The sequence below is a fragment of the Rhamphochromis longiceps genome, linkage group LG11 (assembly GCF_057381845.1).
Source record: "Rhamphochromis longiceps isolate RC_006_pf linkage group LG11, R_longiceps_female_GT1.1, whole genome shotgun sequence".
Classification (NCBI taxonomy): Eukaryota; Metazoa; Chordata; class Actinopteri; order Cichliformes; family Cichlidae; genus Rhamphochromis; species Rhamphochromis longiceps.
In genome coordinates, this window is record NC_140567.1 from 21,275,831 (window position 1) to 21,295,580 (window position 19,750).

The 19,750-nt window shown below is 42.7% G+C and overlaps 1 protein-coding gene across 1 annotated transcript in view; it reads right to left on the reverse strand.

The window, feature by feature from the left end:
- Positions 1-3,629: 3,629 nt before the first annotated feature.
- The window catches only part of znf804b (zinc finger protein 804B), a 32,481-nt gene continuing 16,360 nt past the window's right edge, over positions 3,630-19,750 (reverse strand). Inside the window, exons 2-4 of the mRNA XM_085422828.1 lie at positions 14,113-14,250; positions 9,306-9,436; positions 3,630-8,446 (exon numbers count right to left, since the gene is read on the reverse strand). Coding sequence (XP_085278954.1) covers positions 4,462-8,446; positions 9,306-9,436; positions 14,113-14,250 — 4,254 coding nt within the window. The 3' untranslated portion in view covers positions 3,630-4,461. The remainder of the gene's footprint in view (positions 8,447-9,305; positions 9,437-14,112; positions 14,251-19,750) is intronic.

The window sequence follows — 19,750 nt, forward strand, 5'->3', positions numbered from 1 at the left end:
CAGATAAGCAGGACAAAGACGATCGGACAAAATCGTCTCGACTGACTTTAGGATTGACAGGAACTGTGCGTCCTTCATCCCCATCATGTTCTTAACGCTGTGGCTGTGCATCCAAATTGTGAATTAACAACGTAATGCAAGTGATGTTATCTAACCAAAGGGTTTTCCTGACAGCCATGAATACATTGACCTTTATCCTCTGCTGTGAAACCATTTCGCCTATAGAACAGTTTCCTAATAGATGAACTGTGTGCACGGCCTGGAAAACCCCGCTGATGAATTGACACACAAACCCCACAGCTTTGTGGGACTTGTGTGATCATTAAAATATTCAGTGAGGCGCAAGGTTATGTCCGTTATGATTTATTTGACTCTTAAATGTAAGATTTGTTGAGGGAAAACTTTGAGGGGTTTTTTTTTCCTCATTAGTTTTCTGGAGAAACTCTCGTAAATAACTCTCAGAAAAGTCATCTTCATCATTGATCTGTGTTTTTGGTCAATATGGCTATTTTAGACTCTTCCCACTGCTGCTATTGTCTGAGGATTGAATGGGTTTGTGCATCTCTGCACGCTCGCAGTTTGTGTGTGTGTGCATAGTAATCTTTGGTGGGAACATCTGTCTCTCAGAGATAACATAACCGAGGAATTAGGCATGCTGTCTTACCACCGAGCATCACATCTCACTATTACAGCCCCCTAAATTATACCCTATTATACCTCTCTGTGTATATGTGTGTGTGTATGTGTGCAGATGAGTGTAAGCAATGTGCTGACAGTGTCATGTCCTTGGGGGACTGTGCCACATGTTAGAGTATCGCTTAGCCCACCACCTTCCCTAATCCTTAAATCCATTGTAGACCAAAATTCACATAGTCATTTCCACATAATACAAGTCTTACGCAAACAAGTTTTGACTCAACGAGAAAGCCAAGCAAAAAGTAAATAATTGAAATAACACAAAAAAATAGACTAGCAATCTCTATGATAAATTGGCTTTACGTGGTTCAGAATTATACACAGTAATGCAACGTTTTTGATGTAAAAGCTCTAAACAGCCTGGATCCGCTTAGCTTTCCATATATTACACCTGTCTGAGCAGTATCTCTTATGCATCAGTGGTGACAGATTACTCTTTGAAGTGTACTCTTTTATGGAAGTTCAAAAGCTCACAAAAGCTAACAAGGTGATGCATCAAAATCACAGAAAATTCAGAGTCCTATATGATAAAATATGTGATTAAAGGATCATCTCGCTATTCAACTCACGAAAAAGAGAATTTCTACCCTCTTCTTCTTCTTTTTTACATTATTTTCCTTTTTGCTTCAGTGTCATTTGGTGGTTGAATAAAACAGTTAGAATAATACCCTTGCTGTTAGTATAACACCTACACCTAGGAGTGTACAGAGATCCAGTAAAAAGAGGGAAAATTGGAGAGAAACTGTATTACAGTCTCTTTTACAGCACAAGGAAAACTTTTAATGAATGTCACTGTGGGGGGAAGAGGAATAGGAAGGGCGCTGTAATAATAACACCACAAAAGCACATTGCGCTGCAAAGGTCTGTGCAGTACAACAGCATTCAAACATGTAAAAGATATGGTCTGAATGAAGGGAATTGAGATGACAAAGTGTAATGGTGCCTTTCCTTCTGCACAGTCAGAGAACAGCCGGGGGAGCTGAAGGCAGCCCCACTGACCTGGTTGAATCAAAGAGAAGGGTAGGAGGCGAGATCGCAAAAAAGGGAAAGAAAGGAAGCGAGCAAGAGACGGGGAAGTGTCTCATTTATACAACACTGCAATTTAGGTCGATGGAGCATTTCAGTAGCCGTAAGGGGCTCTTTTTGCTCAGTGCAATCTATAGCCTACCCGCAATCTAACAATCAAATGCGGTGCCAATAGAGGCGACCCTGCCTCAGCAGTGAGCTCTCTGTGACTGCTGGTGTATTTTGACCGAGTGCCAGCTTTAGTTTTTATTCCTCATTAATTCTCAGAAGCGATTGACTGAAGAAACCGCTTCCTCTCCATCATAAATCAACTCACACTCCTGAGTGTGTGTGTGTGTGTGTGTGTGTGTGCTCACACAGCAGCAAAACATGTACACACCAGGGGGCGAATCTTGGGGCTTAGGTAATGGTTTAATCAGTCACTGACAGAAAGTACAGTGATATTGCGATTGCTAATTTTCATGTGACCCCAGTTTGGATAAGTGTGTGCGTGGGAGCCTAAAAATCTAGTGATATAATAATGTGAAGATTCCGCTATTGCCTCGCTATTCATGGATAAATAGGCTTTTGAAATGACACGCTGTGTTTAGCGTTCAATCTCCACCTCTTAGGTTCTTTTGTGTGCGACTGTTTTCATGGATTTCCCCATTAGAGAGTCGGAGTTATGAACTGGAGCAGTTTGCTTTTATATGATCTCTGTGATTATCAGCATTTGAGGACGCAGAAGTTGCAGCACATTTGAGTGTCTCCAAATTAAACTCTGGGAAAGGTTTGATGCTGTAACAGCTGCTAATTATTGCTGCTCTATATTTCACACAGTCTGTTTGATCTCTGGTCCTGTTGAGAGAGATAGGGATTCTCGGTTTCTGTTTCTCCCAAATTCGCGCGCTTTACACACAGGCTCAAGGGTCACAGGGAGGAGAAAGCAGACCCATGCTCTAATTACCGAATCTCTGCAAGAGATGACTTATTTGTAGCCAACGCTTCAGGACAGAAAGTGTACATTTTGTGTATTGCTTTTGAGCCTGTATTTATGTCACCCCTTGCTGAAGCCCCCCTCATGTGTTGGGCTGTGTTCACTGATATCACGGAGGGCAAATCAATCCAATCTCTCAAAGCGCTCTGGGTAGTCTAAGCCCATAGACCATCTGGATACCGCTCTGTTCTCTTCTGTGTTCTGCTCCCCGAGTGCCGGCCGCTGCAGTGATCAACTATTTGGCAAGCAGCTTTGACACATCACCAATCACCAGGCTTGAATACATAGCAACAGTTACCAGCATCCATAACCCTTGGCGAGATATGTAAGAAAGTCATCTGTGTGTGTGTGTTTATTCTTGTTTTAGTGATTAAATAAGTTTTTTCTTCTATATACACTTTTAAAAAGTGTTGTTTTGAAGCAGCTAGATGGTGAAATTTGGTTAAAGAATAAACAGATCTTTAAAAAATTGTAAAGGATAATAAGATGTGCAGAATGTTTCGAGTCTTCTTCTACGGCTGACAAAAGAGTCACAATTAGTTTTTCTTTCGTGCCTCTGGGATGGTCAGGACACACAGTAACTGCTTTCCAAATCAACAAATTGCTGCATTTCTAAAAAACATTATGATAGAATAAAAATCTAATAATTTTGTACCATTTTAAAATCATCCATGTGCACTCTTTGACAAAGGCTTGCATGAAAGATGTAACCACTGCAGAAAAACCATGCAGTATTAATTCTTAATTTGGACTTTATCAACAAGAATGAGACGGGGGAGAAAAAAAAAAGCATGAAAGCCCATTTATTTTCACTCACGCTTTATTGTAACTTATCAGATTCATTCATTTCTGTCTTACAAACTGATTTGTTAAATGCTTCATGGAGGAAAAAAAACAGTTTTTAATGTCACACATGGAAGGTTGTGTAAAAGGTCTATCACTGAAGCCATGGAGTGTGGGGTAAGCATTGTACTACTGGTCAAGGTTAAATTCACATTTTATTTTGGTGTTTCTCATCATTCTAATATTATCATATACTGTCAGAATATTTACACTATAGAGAGAAAGCAGGTCTTTACACGTGTCAGATATGGAAATTAGATGTTGTTCTTCCTGCTGTGAATGAGTGTGTGTCATCAGAATTACCTTACACCCGCACATACAGTCCACAAGAAGGTTAAAATGTCTTTGCCATATTCACCGGCCACTGGAGCGTTATTTATGTTAGCTGAAAGTCACTCTCTAACTCAGATAACCTGTATGAAATGGAGATAAGGGGAGAGTATTATCACTGTCTCTGTCCCTGGCATGAAGGATACTTCAAAAGGCAGCTGGTCTGTCTGTGGTTCAGAAGGAAAGAGAGAAGATGACACAAGCTTAGCTTGTCTTTGAATAGCAGGTGCACCTTTCTCTTTATTTTGCTTGTGAATGAGGAATGATGGAAAAAGCAAGGGATCAAAGTCTGTTCTTTCACTGTCTGTTTAAACACAGCAAAGGCTAAATGGAGAAACAAATTCTCATTTGAAAACAGTCAATAGTTTGGCTGTTTGTGTGTATGCATGCGAACGAGCATGTGTGTCTCGGTGTGTATCTGTGTCTGAAGGCATATGTGCAATAAGAGTTGGAGTTGATACTACTAAAAGCACTGATACATCCCGATTTCAAATAGCAGGCCTTTCTTCAAACCATACATTCCTCTTTTCTCTCTCCCACAAGCCAGTGCTGCCAAGAAAGATTAATAAACACGGCACCCACTCTCAAAATCATAACGCCTTCTGTTGAAACTTCACTGGCCACGATCTGTCCATGATAGGCTGTGGATTCAAAGGTTGCAGTGCTACTGGGGAGAGTGGAGAGATTGGGGTTGCGTGGAAAGTGGGCGACTGGGGAAGGAGAAGGGTGGGAGGATGTGATAGCAGGATGGAGGGAAACAGGGAGGAGATGGAGAAAGGGGCGAAGTGAACATGATGAGGGAGGGAAGGGTGGCGAGGGGTGAGGGGGTGAGGAAGTGGAACTGGCTGTGGGTGGATGGCAGGAGAGGGGGGTGAGCTGGAAGTCGAGGAAGAGTGAGGGGGCATGGATAGGCCTGTGTGCTGTAAAATGATGTGATGGAGATTCGAGAGAGGGGAAGATGGTGCGAGTGAGGTGAGGTTTGGGACACCCAGAGCTATGGGCTGACTAAAGTTCTCTTGTGGGTTGACGTGTGGAAGTGGGAGACTGACCTGGAGGGTGTGGTGTACTTGCTTATGCATCGTGTCTGTGTGAATTAACTGGGCTTGAGGCTGCGGAGATGAGTATTGCTCCTCTGAATTCCCACAGTTCTCTGTCTGCAGGTTGTGTGTGTAGTTTGCCTGCGTGTTTTTGTCTGTGTTTTCTTGTATGTTTTCCAGGACTTTCTGCATGTGCTCTCTTGCCTGCTCTTGCAGGAGACGATATTTGTCCATCTCTTCAGCGGTAAAGCTGATCGGCGGAGCTGTCTCTCCACCTGTCTGTTCATCGTCAGTTCTAATCTGTGATGGGCAGGCATTTGGCATGCTGCTGGGATTTGACCCAACTGGAGAGCATTTCTGACTGTTAGTGGTTGCTCCAGGATCTGTGCCACAACTCTTAGCTTCCTCTTCCTCTTCTCTCTCCTTCTCCTGACTCTTCTCAAGCAGCCCCTTTTTCTTCTGAGCCTTTCGCTGAATTGCAGGTAGTTTTCCTATAAGGGGCAGAAGCAACCTAGATGGTTTTTGTAGCAGTAACTTACTGGGGGATAAAGCTGAAAGGGTTGCGCCTGGGCCCCTCGTGTTGACAGAGGCAGAGGGCCCTTGGCTAGACTGTGAATCCTTTAGCTGTGAAAGACTTCGGTCACAATTATGTGTGTTGACACTTGGAACTGTCGGTGAAAAAGTGGATCTGTTGGGAGATGAATGTGTGAACGGGCTCGAGGAGAGGGCAGATGAAATAGACGTGAGGCTGCTCTGCTTTTTTGCCTGCTGACTGGCCTCTGCAGCCCCCGAGGACGTCTTGCAGGAGCTAACTGTCAACCCATCCATAGTGACTCCTGAGCAGGTGCTACTCCTGCTCCACTCCCAGCTCAGCTCAGATATGTTGGTGCTGCTACAAGGGCTGCAAGAGCGTGGGCTGTGGCATCTGCTGTCCTGTGTGTTGATCACACTCTGGCAGCTGTACGTCTGTCTGCTTGTCCACCACTCAGGGCTCGAGAAGTGTGTTGAACTTGAGCGTCTGGTGCCTGCACATATCCTTGCACCGCCCGGGCTGTCTCTGCTGTCAGCTCCTGTCCTGGAGCCTGATGTGGACCTGTGTGTCCCCCTGTCTTCCCAGCTGTCACTGCTGCCCCATGTCCATCTATCCCAGTCGACATCTTCAGTGCTAAGATGTCTGCGCCTTTTGCCCCAGCGCTTAGGACTGGGGCTAAACCTTGCAGCCTTATCCCACTCCACTGCTCTGCTCCTCGAGCTCCACCCAGTCCTTGACCTCACCTCCTCACTACCTCCAGGACAGGCCCCTCTCATCCACTCCCACTCTTCTGTACCTGAAGTCAGGCCTCTGTCTCGGCCACCTGAATGCCCTTGTGCTTCCCTCCCCCTCTCCTCCCAGAATTCACGATGCCTCAAACTCTTCCTCTTACTATGAATGAATTTCCTGTCCCCGTGGAGGAGTTTTCGCTTTTTCATCGAGCTGTTACAGCAGCTGTTGTCAGGGTAACAGCAGTCAATGAAACTCCTGGGGTTGCTATGGTGACCCCTTTCCCAAAACAGCTTTGAGTTACATCCTGGTGAGAAGGAATGTAAGGAGAAGTGAGACCGCCAGGGAAAAGTCGCCGCGTCTCCGTCTCGCTTTCCCTCCTTCTCGGTGTCTCGGTCTGCTGTGTGTCTGCTGAGATGGGAGTAGACGCTGGAGTGTTCTGCCTGCTCTCTGTCTGGCTGTGACTGGCATTCAGTGCTGTGGCTCCTATGAGGCCTCCTCTTCCTGACAGAGACAGATACTGGCTCAGCCTCACATCTCCCCAGGAGACAGCTGCTCCCTGCTCCCCCCACCTTCCTCATCCTCGTCTCTCTTTGCCTCCTTTTCTTTCCCCATCTCCCTCCAGTTTCTCCTCTCCTCTCTCTTCCAGTGGAGACTGTAGAGATAACACTCCTCACTTTGCACCTTGCTGATTGGCGCTTGTCTGAAGTTTTTTCCTTCTCAGCCATCTTTCTCTTCCCCAGCTTGTGTTTCTTTGTGCTGGCTTTCCTCTTTTTGTGTGATACTTCAGAGACACCCACATACGGCTGTGGAGCACTGGCACACTTGCACATTGTCTCACTCCCACACTCACACCTGGATGGACTGATGCACATCTCCTGTGTGCCAGGCTGGGTGACAGACTCTAATTTACAGCTCAGGGCTGTGAAGGCTTTCTCCCTGATCCCTCTCGCACCCTCTAATCTGCCTCCCAGAGGATTCTGGAAGTTTGTGTCAGAGCTGTCACTATGAGTGGGGTCAAATGGATGGGGAGCTGCCCGCATGCAGTTCTCCATACTTAGCATGCATCGTTCTTTTTCTGGTCTTCTTTCTGATGATAAAAGGTTTTTGTTCTTTAGGAACAGGTGTGCTTCTGTCTCCACATCGATATGTTGCTCTGCTTTGAAAATTTCCGCAGCTTTTTTCTCCCTGTGTGCTCTCAACTCTTGTCTTATCTGTCTTTGTAAACACGATTGAGTGTCTGGTTTAAGAATAGCTGGTACGCGTAGTTTTGATTCATCTGAAAGGGAACACAACTGATTTTGTTGTGAGTCCTTCAGATCCTCTGCGACTTTTTCTGGCCGTTGAAGGTTCAAGCAGAGCGGGTTGCAGCTGTAGGAGATGTGTGGTTGAGACTTGGTGAACTTAAGCAAACTGACAGGCCATCTCAGACGGGTAGAGCCATCCTTCCCGAGCACACACACATCCTGACTCGCCTCCCGCTCGCTCTCCGTTTCTTGCTTTTCCTCTGACTTGCCTTCTGTGTGTTTGGTATCCGTGTGTGCTACTGCTGATCCTATGCCCCATACGGTCACCTGAGACGCTGAGAACAGCGAATCATGACTCTGATTATCAGGTGCTGATGTGGAAATAGGAAAGTGTTCTTTTACTAAGTCTCTTTTTTCAATCTGTTCCTCCTCCTTTATGGCCTCTCTTGGGAACGGGTGCATGTCGCTTGGTAAGACACTGTCAGTGCCAGACTTATCCTTTTTTTCACTTGCGCTGTGTTTCCTCTCATCTGCTACCCCAATTTCCCTGTCAATATCTTCAATTATTCCCCTTATCCTTTCTTTCATTTGTTCCCTCTTCTCTCTCTCCTCCTCCTCCAGGTCTGAAAAAACAGAGGCAGAAGGCTCCAGCCTAGGCCCCCTGCGTGAGAAACAGAAGGATACTCCAAGTCTGCCTCCCACTCTCCCCTGTGAAGAGAGAGGCAGCTGAGGATACAGGCTGTGGCAAGACTGGGGGCTCACTGCAGGAGTGTTTGTATCGGCTCTCTCAGTCACTAGTGGGGATTCTGCTAGAGCAGTGGCCGGTGGTACTTGGGAAACAGAGTTGCACAGATTTTCTGACGGGTAGCTGACAGTAGTTGTCCTGGGCTGTGTAGAAGTGGATCGCTGGGGCTGGCACAAGGGTTCAGGTCTGTCCTTAGGGCTGCGGTCTCTTTGTGTCACATCTTTATCACGCTTCTGACTCACAGCTCTGACTGTGCGTCTTAGGCCATAGGTCCTTCTTTGGACTCTGCAACGAGATGTGATAGGACAAGCATATGTGACTTTAGCTGATAATACTTGTCTAAGTTTTCCTGGCATCACTCTAGATTTACACAAAGCCACTTACTGTGGCATCGTTTTTGGGTGAGGTTATGCAACAATGCAAACTTTTCTACCACAGCTCAAAGCTGCTGTTACGACACTTACTCTTAAATTTAATGCAGTCATGAAAACATTAATTGTTTGAATAATATGGAAATCGATAGAGTTTTAGACTAATAGATGGCAGAGTATATAAAAAGGAAAGGGACCTAAATTTTTAGTATAGACTCTATCTTTATAACCTAACAAGGAAAAAGAAAGAAAGCAAGAAGAGAAGGAAAGGAAAGGTGCGTTCTATTGGTAGTCACAGTAATGCTGTTCACATATTGCTACCTGATTATAGGAAACACATTTAATTGCACAGGGAATAGTTGCAATCAAGTTGATTATTGCATGATGTATTGTCTTATTGTATTAGTTGTTTTGATTGCTTTAGGTGAGCAAGGCGGGAAGCAAGTTTCCTCTCACAATTCACTTTGCTCATTTTATTTACTCATGGTTATTCTGCTGCTAATTTTTCACTAAAACCTCATGTCCTCCACCTACAAATGAATCAGATGCTCCGAGTGTCAGCAAGAGTGTGTCTTCATGATATATTTACTTCACCTGTGGACCTGTGGCCTAGCTAAGCCAGCTGAGCGCTCTCACATCTGTGGACGCATCCATCAAGCCTACGAATTGTTGACTGGATGTGACGCACTCTGACCCCCTCCCCCAGGACTCTTGCCCCTGGTCTCATTACACACATGCTGCCACATGCACGAATACACACTCCTCCCACTCACCGCTGAGTTTCCTGTTGCAGCTGTGCGAGCTGGTGCAGACGCCGAAGAGCCTTCTCCTGCTTGCGCTGGTCCTTCCATGATTTTGAGGCTACGTTACGAGCAAACTCTCTGTGCTTGAGCTCCTTCAGCCTCTGCAGGAAATGGCAATAAAGAGATAAAGAGGGATGGAGAGAGGGACAGAATCCATATGTGGACGGAGAGGGGAGATGCAAGGGTGGGAGAAAGAGGAGAAGTAAGAAAGAGTTAGTTTTAGGAAGCTCTCTGCAGGCAGCTGTCTTTCAGATCATACACATCAGTCAGCAGTGTTTGCAGATGTTCTCCTCCAAACCTCATGTCCAATTAACTCCATTCAGTCTTCAAGAAAGGACCCTTCCTTCAACACACAGCTTGAAACCAAACACCAAAACTAGTGAATAGTAGATTACATGTGTGGTTGAGATGAGCGGAATAGGCAGTTTCATGATGCTGCTGCTCTTTCTGAACCATTAGAGCAACATTTTTCATTTTGGTTAGCGCCCTTCAGTCCTACTGTGTGCCATAGATTCAGTTTATTAGTTATCACAGCTCAAATAGAGGTACTTTTGAATCTATGAAACAGGGAAGAAGACATTTTGTTTGATGATGTTAGAATGACACACTACCAAACACAAAGGCACAAGATTAAATGCTGTAAAGGCCTGACATTTTCTTCTAGACTGCTTTTTGTGTTGTGTGTGTCTGTGGGCACTTTGTAAGCAAACTGGTTGGTCTTTACCTCCATTATATTACAGGATAATTATTAATTAGTTCAGCTTTACACATGTGTGTATTTATATGAACTTATATGTCTATAGCCATAGGTGCACCAGTTCTCTTGGGGAAACAATGATTCATGCGCCTCTCTCCAGTTTCCATTTTCTGACACACTTTAATCCCTTCTTTATCCATGCTTGGCAGGTATATGTGCACGGATGCTGGTGTCTTTCTTTTTGTCTGTGCATGTCTGAAGGGTAAGGAGGGACTCGGGAGTTTGGGGCTAGCTGCAGTATTGTGCACCACCATCCATCCTATTTCCCCTTTTTATTGAATCACATATTCTCATAATCTCAGCTGCTCCATAGTTTACGCATCCAAGATTTGTTGTTTACAATATATACTCTTATCCTGTAGTGCAAGTTGCGACAGGATTACACCGCACTCATTTTTAGATTATGTTATACCATTATCTTATCCATCCACGCAATATGTGTCACACTCAAACACACACATGCACACACGCACGCATGCATCAGATTAGGCTCTTACGCATCAGATTTATTTATACAGTCACTCTCTTTCACACCCAGATGCTGTGCAGGAGCGGACAGTTTTCAGGTTAATCCCAGCTGAGTCTTGCACAAGCTGGTGTCTTTTTACATTATCACTCAATGCTTAGCATCCATGTCAGCTCACTGAAGACAGCATTAGGTATATACCATAGAATCAACACTCATGCGGTTCGTATTCCTTAAAGACACTATCTAAGTTCTTGTGGAATGTCTGCAGATGTGAGCAATCATATGCTAGTGTACATCAAAAAGCCCTGAGTCGTTGTGATGCCAATGGTATTCTATGGGAAATATTAATCTTGTTCAAGCACGGAGGCATTCATAATGAACAACTGTGAATGGAGCCAGCAGGCCTAAGGATGAAAAATTTGTTGCACTGCATTGTGCTATAAAAAAAGAGTTGTTGTACTGTAAATGTCAGTGGCAATGCCTGAGAGAGAGAGCAGTCTGTAATAGATGAAATATATGAGGATAAATACTTCCTGCTTCCTGCCGCATTTGCACTCTTCCAGGTTATTGTTCTCTCTTAAACCATGTCCTACTGCAGGCAGACCTGAAACTATATTTAGAGACAAATCAAATATTGCACACAGTACCATTTTGGCTCAATACATAGGACAGACATACTTCAACTTTAAAAGTGGCTACTTTTGTCTTCAAAGTTGATGTCATGTCCCCAACTGCAGGAAATGATGTTCCTATGTGCTGTGAAGCTCAATGCGTCTGTCAAAGCTTCGATCAATATTCCTTTAGATGTGTTAAGGAGTGCTCAGGCTGAGGCAACTATGGATGAGTCAGAGTTGATTCATATCCACTAGGGCCCTAGAATGAAGGATGATGTATTCTTAGGTAGCATTTGAGTGGCCATGCTAATGGGCTGATTGCCTTTTATTTAAAAGGGAGTGTAATTCTGTTGTAATGAGCAATTTCTGTAATCAGCAGTAAATGCTGATAAAGCCCTGTATTCAGACATGTTTATCCCTGAATCGATGACAGCGAAAGAAGACAGAGCAAACGCAATCAGCTTCCATTCTCCAAAGCCAATACTCCTGCAGGGAAACTGTCTTCAGCTAGAATTTCATCTGTTGTCTGCTCTGTGGGCAGAGTGTACATGCATTTCTGTACTTGTGTGTGTGCGCGTGTGTGTTCCTACAGCGCCAGTGGCTACTGTCAGCTCAGTGCCTCATGCAGCTCGTTTCATGTGCCTGCCGCTGGCTAAAACAAAGCATTAACATTGGCCTGCAGTTGCCTCAATTTATTTTCAAAGAACAATGACAGAGGAGGAACAGTCTTATTTAATGTTTATTTCATGATACATAGTGTGGGTGTTCAGAAGTGGGAAGCGGCTTGGCTTGTTTGAGAAATTGCCTGCATTTGAAGATGAGTGTGTACACGGGTAAGTGCATGTCTGTATGTTTGCGCGTGCAAGTGTACGCCTTGGCAAGACAACAGATAGCTGTAGGAGAATGAGCTATCAGAAGAACCTACAGCTTGTTAGTCCAGAGTGGAGGTTGTGTATGAAAATGGATGTGAACGCAGAATGCAGAAGAAAACCTGCTGCTGAGGCTTTTTCTAATGGTCCATTGGCCTTATCTTGTCCAAACTGGAATAATGGAATCATACTTAAGCTATGACTAATAGCTCTGTGTTATTTGGTACTGAATATTTTTCTTTTTGAAGGAAGTACAAGCTGAGGAATAAAGTGAATTTTAGATGCATTTTTATGTACCAGTGACATACAAATCAACAGCTCTGAGATTTGGCCTAGAGGTAAAAAAGAACTATTCTATCATGAATTTATGGCTTACAAGCCTGGTGTACATCTGCAATACTGTGTTGTATTTGTTTAAAATAGTCATTTTATTTTTCATGCAGTAATAACTCAGAAGCTATGTTGAAATTTTCCTGGAAATTCCTGGAGACCCTTTTAAGCACTCATACTACACACTGTACTATCACCTTATTTCTAAAATTAGGAGATTTGCTTTGCTTTTAATGCTCTGCTAAATCATTCTCCCTATTTGGTTCACGGAGACATTAGATTCCAAATTACCAAATTAGTGTGCTGTTACTTCTGTTATCGGTGATTTTCTGATATGTGCAACACAATGAAAGCCAGCCAAAGACACAGACCTAGAATCTCAGCTGCATACCAAAACTAAGACACCATCAAGAACACCGAACTTTCCAATATTTGTTATCTTAACCTCACTGTCTGCAAATATTTCTCTAAACTATATCTGAAAAATGTATTTTGAACAGCTTCTGATGTGTTAACTGAAAATAAACAACATGCTGTTTTTGCTTCAAACCTTCATCCAGCAAACCTCTCAGCTTCGAGGGGAAAACTCCGGCTATGCGGGCCGGCCAGTCAGTCAGTGAAAGTTGCCCCATTAGTGATGATGCTGGTGACTTTTTCCGTGTTTAGCCTGTGGTGATGGTGCTGTGTGGATTGCAATCGATTGAGTGTTTTTTGTAAACCGAGTAGAGTTTTTACTAGAAATGTGATCATTTACAAAAGGTGCTATAAGTGAGTATTCATCTGTTGGCATTGCTATTGAGCTACAGTATTTCAAAGAATGCACAGTCTGACTTCTTTGAGATAAAAATCAATAGGTAGATAAATGACCCCCCACCCTTTTTTTTGCTTGAAAATCTAGAAGTTTTGAAACAAGATAAAGTACAAGAAAATTTTGGACTTCGCCCTGGTTTTTGCATGCTGCTTGGATAAAGTTCTTAACATTTGTCAGATCACTGACAACTCTATTGGGTCATAACAATGTCCCTATTTGCCATCACACAATAAGAAAGGCTTTGTGAATAACTTTTTACTTTCCGATAATTCCCATTAATATTACCTTTTTTGATTCATGCCCAGTTTGCAAAGTTATAACGCACATTGTCAGACAAAATGACCCATTTATTAATATCTGTAAACATAAAACTTGTTGTAGCAAAATACTTATTTACTGTGTATGTCTAGTATATACAGCACCACAGTTACTTTATTAACTCTACTATAGCATTTATACTAGAGACTCATTTTTTATTATTATCTTGTTTTTATTATAGCGTCTTTGGATATTTGCTTTAGGTGCTACGACTTCAATTACCCTGTGCTGGATCAATGTGGGCTATTTAATTTTATATCAGCCTGTTCAACTGGAAATCTAAAATATAATTGGAGTGCTGGGTGTGTGCGTATAGGCTGTTTGTGTTTGCTTGTGTGCTTTCTTCAAGTTGAAGTGTGGCACCTCAGTATGTGTGCTTGTAAGAAATGATGCGGTTGTCACACTCCTACTGTTACCTGGTGAGAAACTGTGCCCAATGGGCAGACTGACATGGACATGTAAAGCAGCTTTCCATCAAAACGCATAATACTAACACACCCAAACTCTACAAGAAAATACGGTTAAAAAGAAAAAAAAGAGAGAGAGAGAGAGAACCCGTGTGTTAGTTTTTGTGTCCCTACACAGTGTGTATGTGTGCATCTCGTGTACCTGTTTGTGTGCATGGTCGTAGGAGTTGATGTGGTTGTCAAACTCCTGGTGTCTGAGGTACTGCTTGTCACACAGCTCACAGTAGAAAAGAGCCTTCACATCCTCCACCGAGCAACCCAAAGCCCTCTCCGTGCATTCCTGGAGAAAGAGATGGAAAGAATGAGTGAACGTGTTGGACGGATTGGGAAAGAGAAATGAGAAAGACTCAAGCTAGAGGCATAAACAGACAGCGATATAAAGGGTTAGAGAGGTAGAGATAGAGAGCAAGAGGAGTCAGGGAGTGGGGAGGGGGGGGATCAAGAATGGAAGATTGTTAGCCATTTAGAGGAAATCTGCATCCCAGAGAAATCAGCAATATTAGCCTCCGCATGTGCTCTGCATAAAACTGTTAAACGGCTTGCCATTAATGCATGATGCCTTTGCTGCCACTGCTGGAGGCTGGACAAAGCCCTGTGCTCATGGCAACTTGAGCCGGGGGACACGTTTAATACAGCCGCTATAATAGAAACTTGTGTATGTGCTAAAATGGCAAATAGTCTGAATCTCTCTGTGAGGAAACTGATGTTTGACAAATGACACTCCCCCCCCCCCCCCCCCCCCCCCCCCCAAACAAAAAAAACCCCTAAGCATCTAAAACGCACAACTTGGACTTTTTGTACAGACAAATACACACAGAGACATGCAGGTAAATAGCACATGGATACAGATACAGATACACAACCGCTATGCAAATGGCACACGGACCTTAGGGAGTAAATCGCTTGTCTGCATGCTCACATCAGCCAGAGGGCCTTTTTTATGGTCTGAATACATGCACAGTGTTGTGTACAATAGATGTGTTTGCTTCCTTGTGTGTGACTGTGTGTGTGTGTGTGTTGAGGAGTGTGTGCATTCATGCCATGCTCTGCTTCAGAATGTAATTTCCCTGAGGCTAGGGGCTGCCAATGAACACTATTGAATTCTGTTCTACACTGACATGATGGGAATTTAATTTGAGGTTGTCACTTCTTTCTCTCTCTCTCTGCTTCTTTCCTTTCCTTCTGTCCATCTTCTATCTCTCGCTCCCTCTCTTTTGTAGCACTTATTCCGTCCCTCCTTTTTATGCTCCTCCTTCAAATCACTCTTCTTCTCTTTCACTTCACACTCCCCACTCCCTTTCATCCTCTCTATTTGCCTTTTTCTCCCTTTCTGGCATCCTCTTTTTTTCTGTTTGAGTCCCGGGTCAGGCAGTGACAGAGTCTATTGGCCCCAATTTGTTTCCGTAATATGCCTGCACACAGGAACAGAGGTGAGAGGAAAAGAAGGGGAGGATAAGAGTGCAGGCAAGAGGAGAAATAACCCCTGCCTGCATCACAAACACACATACAGACTCTCACAAGCACCTCAGCGTTATTATTGCCAGTAACAATCATCATTAAGCGTTATTTGCTACATCCAGGTACTCTACTCACATACATTAACCTGCAAAATAACTTGCTCTTCCTCTGGCTGTGCAGGAATTTATCCAGTATGTGTGAAGGGTAAGGGAGGCTGAAGGACAGGGTGGTAGGACTCTCCTATACTAAAATCAACACAAAGGTAACTAATATACATTGATCCTGTGACGTTCCAAGAGTGCATGGTATTGATCTGCCTCACGGGCTTAAGTCACTGCAAGAAAATGATCCAATCACCCGGAGCAGTGCTCATTTGAGCGCTGCCGGTGTGATAAGATTGAGATAATGAATGCTGTGAATTGGTCAACTGTATGGCTTATGCAAGATTACATAGGAACCGTGTAAGTGAATGTCAGTGGATGTGTGTACATGAGAGGTTTTGTATATTTCTGTGCGCTTGCCTTTCCCAAACCCTTTCTTCTCACCTCTCTGACTCTGTCAGGATAATTACTTTTAACAACGAGAAAAATATACATAGAAAGACGTGAGAAAAGGTGTGAACGCATCATAGCCGAAACGTGCACTTAAGTGTGCGTGCGTGGGCCAACTCGGAGGCCATTTGTTTATGTCAGAAGCGTCTTGGCAAGAGGTTGCCCATTTTTCTTCTGAATGCTGAAATCAAGCGCGCTAGCTTTCATTTGGTTTAAATGTTCACATCTCATACAAGTTTCCACTATAGGCACTCTTAAAGAAACACCTCTACATAGTTAGTCCCCTCTTATACACACACTTATGCATGCACAGTCACACATAATGTGTCAACCTGATATACTGGTGCCAAATTAATCTAGACCTCAATTTACCTCACTGGCATGAATCTGTTTGCAGAATAAGCACAACTGATGTATCTGCAGACCTGAATGGACAGTGATTGTTTGCATGATTATGCGTGTGAGTGTTTGTGCAGAGCTGTGAGCTTCCATGCTTTTTTTCTTTTTCTTTGCGCTTATCCACAGTTTGTAGGAGAAGTGCCAATTTATCCCTTTTTATAACTGAAATTGTGCCACAAATAGGAGTCGTTTTGGACCATGACCAGAGTTTCAGACACACAGTTTAATGTCTTTGAGCTGCTGTGGAAATGAACAGGTCACGCTTAAAGTGTTTTACAGACGTGGTTTGTCAGCATTTGAGAATATGTGCACTGCAAACTAATGATATACAATATATTCATGAAAAATGCCCCCAAACATGAATATCCTTTTGGGAACGTCTGGGAGTTCTAGAGATTTAAACTGTGGCAGCACCTTTTCTGATTCACTGCCATCATTACAGTTCAGACTGCCCCTTTTTTTCTTTTTGATGACTCCTATGGTATATAAAATCAAAAAATGCTCATTAGCAGTGAACATGCTGCACTGAGGCTTGTGGAGATGATTTTTAAATAACTGTAACTACATTGTTTTTTTTTAATTCTTCATCTCTGAGTTGACCTTCAAGACTGCTGAACAGCACCATAAATCAAAGAACCATATGATAATATGCTTATCAGTGTCATAATGTAACTCTTACATCTTGACATTGAATTGAACTCAGGTGGAACCATGTCAAGGACAAAGAGGAAGCTGGATGAATTTATGAGGTTTTCAAGTAATTAATTAATAAGATTTCCAGCTAAAGACAGCTATAGGATACTTCACTGACTGAGCTGAATTACAGCAGCAAACCATGCAGGCCATAATGAGAAACTTCTTGCAGAATAATTAGGACCCTTTAAAAATACAAAATGGAGTTGGTGGCATATCTCTGAAATATATTATAACTTAAATATGACTCTTTGAAAGCCACTTGAGCTAATTTCAATAGGATAGTCAAATATTTTGAGTCAAAAAACAAATTTATGTGGTGTCTGTGTAAGAGTGTATGAGTGGTTATGTATTCTGAAAAATCAAAGAAAACTCGGGCTGAAAACACTTTACTTGAAGCTTTCATTTTATGCTCGGCGTGGTAAACAGTGGGAGAAATAGTCTGTAGTCGTTTACAATTTGTTGTCTGCGTGACTGACGTGACAGTTTGTTATGATTTAATCAAATGCATTATAATAACGAATTAAAATCTCATTCCCTGCCTGCTGCCCTCGAGCTAAATTGTTTCTCCCTCCTCACTGGTCACTTTCTTGTAAGTTGTAATTAAATATTGAACAACATTCTTGTAGATTCAACTCAGTGATAGAATGAAGAACGGTTACAGGCTTTTGCGCTGGTATTATATTAAAGCTATACTGTAACATTATTTTGAGAGCCATTCACTTCTTTGATCTAATGTAAAACAAAAGTGGTTGTTTGGGTGAGACATATGCGGAGAGATCATGACCTCCTCCAAGGACATGATGAATTCACTGCCAGGGAAGTTTCCAAGTGGAGCATGGTCGAAGGAAAAACATTCATTTTTGATAAGGATCGAGGGATGAAGCCAGTCACACTGTCTCGTGAATAGGCGTGCCTATTCACAGCTGCTTGGGGACCCGGGCCCAAAGGGGGACCACAGATTTTATCCCTCACCAATCTGCAATGACATTTTAGTGGGAAAACTCCCTAATGGTGGCCCTGCTTAGGGTGTGTGCTAAGAACACCAGCTGTTTCAGATTGTGAGCATGTGCTGAGCTCTAATAGGCTTTATTGTAAGTTGCTATTTGATGTTATGTTGTACATAGTTATTATTTGTTAATAACCCAGTTGGACATTTGGTCAGGATATTGGCATTTGTTGAAGCTGGCACCTACTTTGTGCCCCACTAGTTAAAACTGTAGACTAAATTTGATAAGAAACACCTTTTTATTTGACTAAAGAAGTGGAATGGCCAAATAAAAAAGCAATATGTTTACACTTACCACATGACACCCTGAGATATACACACAGCCAACACAGAGATGTTGATATAAAAATATTGTAATTGTATTACTGCAAATTTCGGAAGCATTTCATGTACTTTTTCACTTTATTTATTTTCTGCCTCTCCCTTTCTCTGTATATTCGTCAGTGTGCTTAAAAATGAACGGGAATAGATACAAATCTGAGTGGAGAGCACTTGAACAGTATTGGAAAACAAGTGCAAATTTTGCATCTCCTCAAAATTATGAGGCACTTTGGCTCGGACCTACTCGAATGTAACTGATCAGATGTGATAATTGTTAACAGCACTGCAACACGAGCTTTAATCGCAATCCCGGTTCAGTGTGAAATCCAAAAAATAGGGCGAAACAACACTCGTGCATGCATAATAAATCCACGGCGAGAGAGCGAGAGCGAGCCTTGTAGCACAGAACTGATAGAAACAGATTCTCTCTGTTCATATATATTAACTTCCACTGAAGAGAACTTCTACTGCAGGGGGTGGAGGAAAAAATATGGTAAAAACTTGATGAGTATGACCAACTTTGAAGAAACTATTGTTATAGAATTTACCGTCGCAGAGCAGCTGCAGACACAGAGCATACAAAATACAGGCCAATTAGCAGTTTTCTCGTTATTGCTAATTTCGCTTCGCTTATGCATGCCGTCTGTGATGATGCCTTAATCTTACTATTAGAGAGTATATTTTAATTTTTCAATAATGTGCTGTTGTTCTTTTAATTGACTTATATAAAAGGACTGATCACTATGTTATCAGCTGATGCTCCTGTTTGTTATTCACATGAATGTGTGTATGGCCTATATGAAGCATGATATCCAAAAGTGCTCTCTCTCTTTCTCTTACTGGCTGAAATCTTTTTCTTCTTCTCGTTTGTTCTGGAGGTTTTAGATGTTTCAGCGGTAAAGAGATGAAAAGGAGACGAGGTGAGAAGCATAAACTATGACAAACAGACATGTGACTTTACAGAACTTCTAATTGTTACCTCTGGTTTTGAGAACAATTCAATAAACAATTCCAAAAGTTTTATCAAGCCCAATTAAATCTTTAATTATCTTCCGCTATAATTATCACCCTAACTTAGCAACGGCAATGAACAGAAAAAAAATGAATTGAAATTAAAAATAATTCAGCAAGTTTTTTTTTTTTTTTTGCCTTGTGCTTCGCTCTGCTCTCTCAAATCATTTACATTAATCTGCCACTCATTACTGTAATGACCTGTAAAGCTCAGTGGCAGACATTTTTGTGCACAAACATGCATGCCAAGCAGGATAGCTTAGCGTTAATGAGCTGATATTTGCAGCCCCGATGTATCTCCCTTGACTGCCTTTAATATGCCTGCGTGCTCTGTGCTA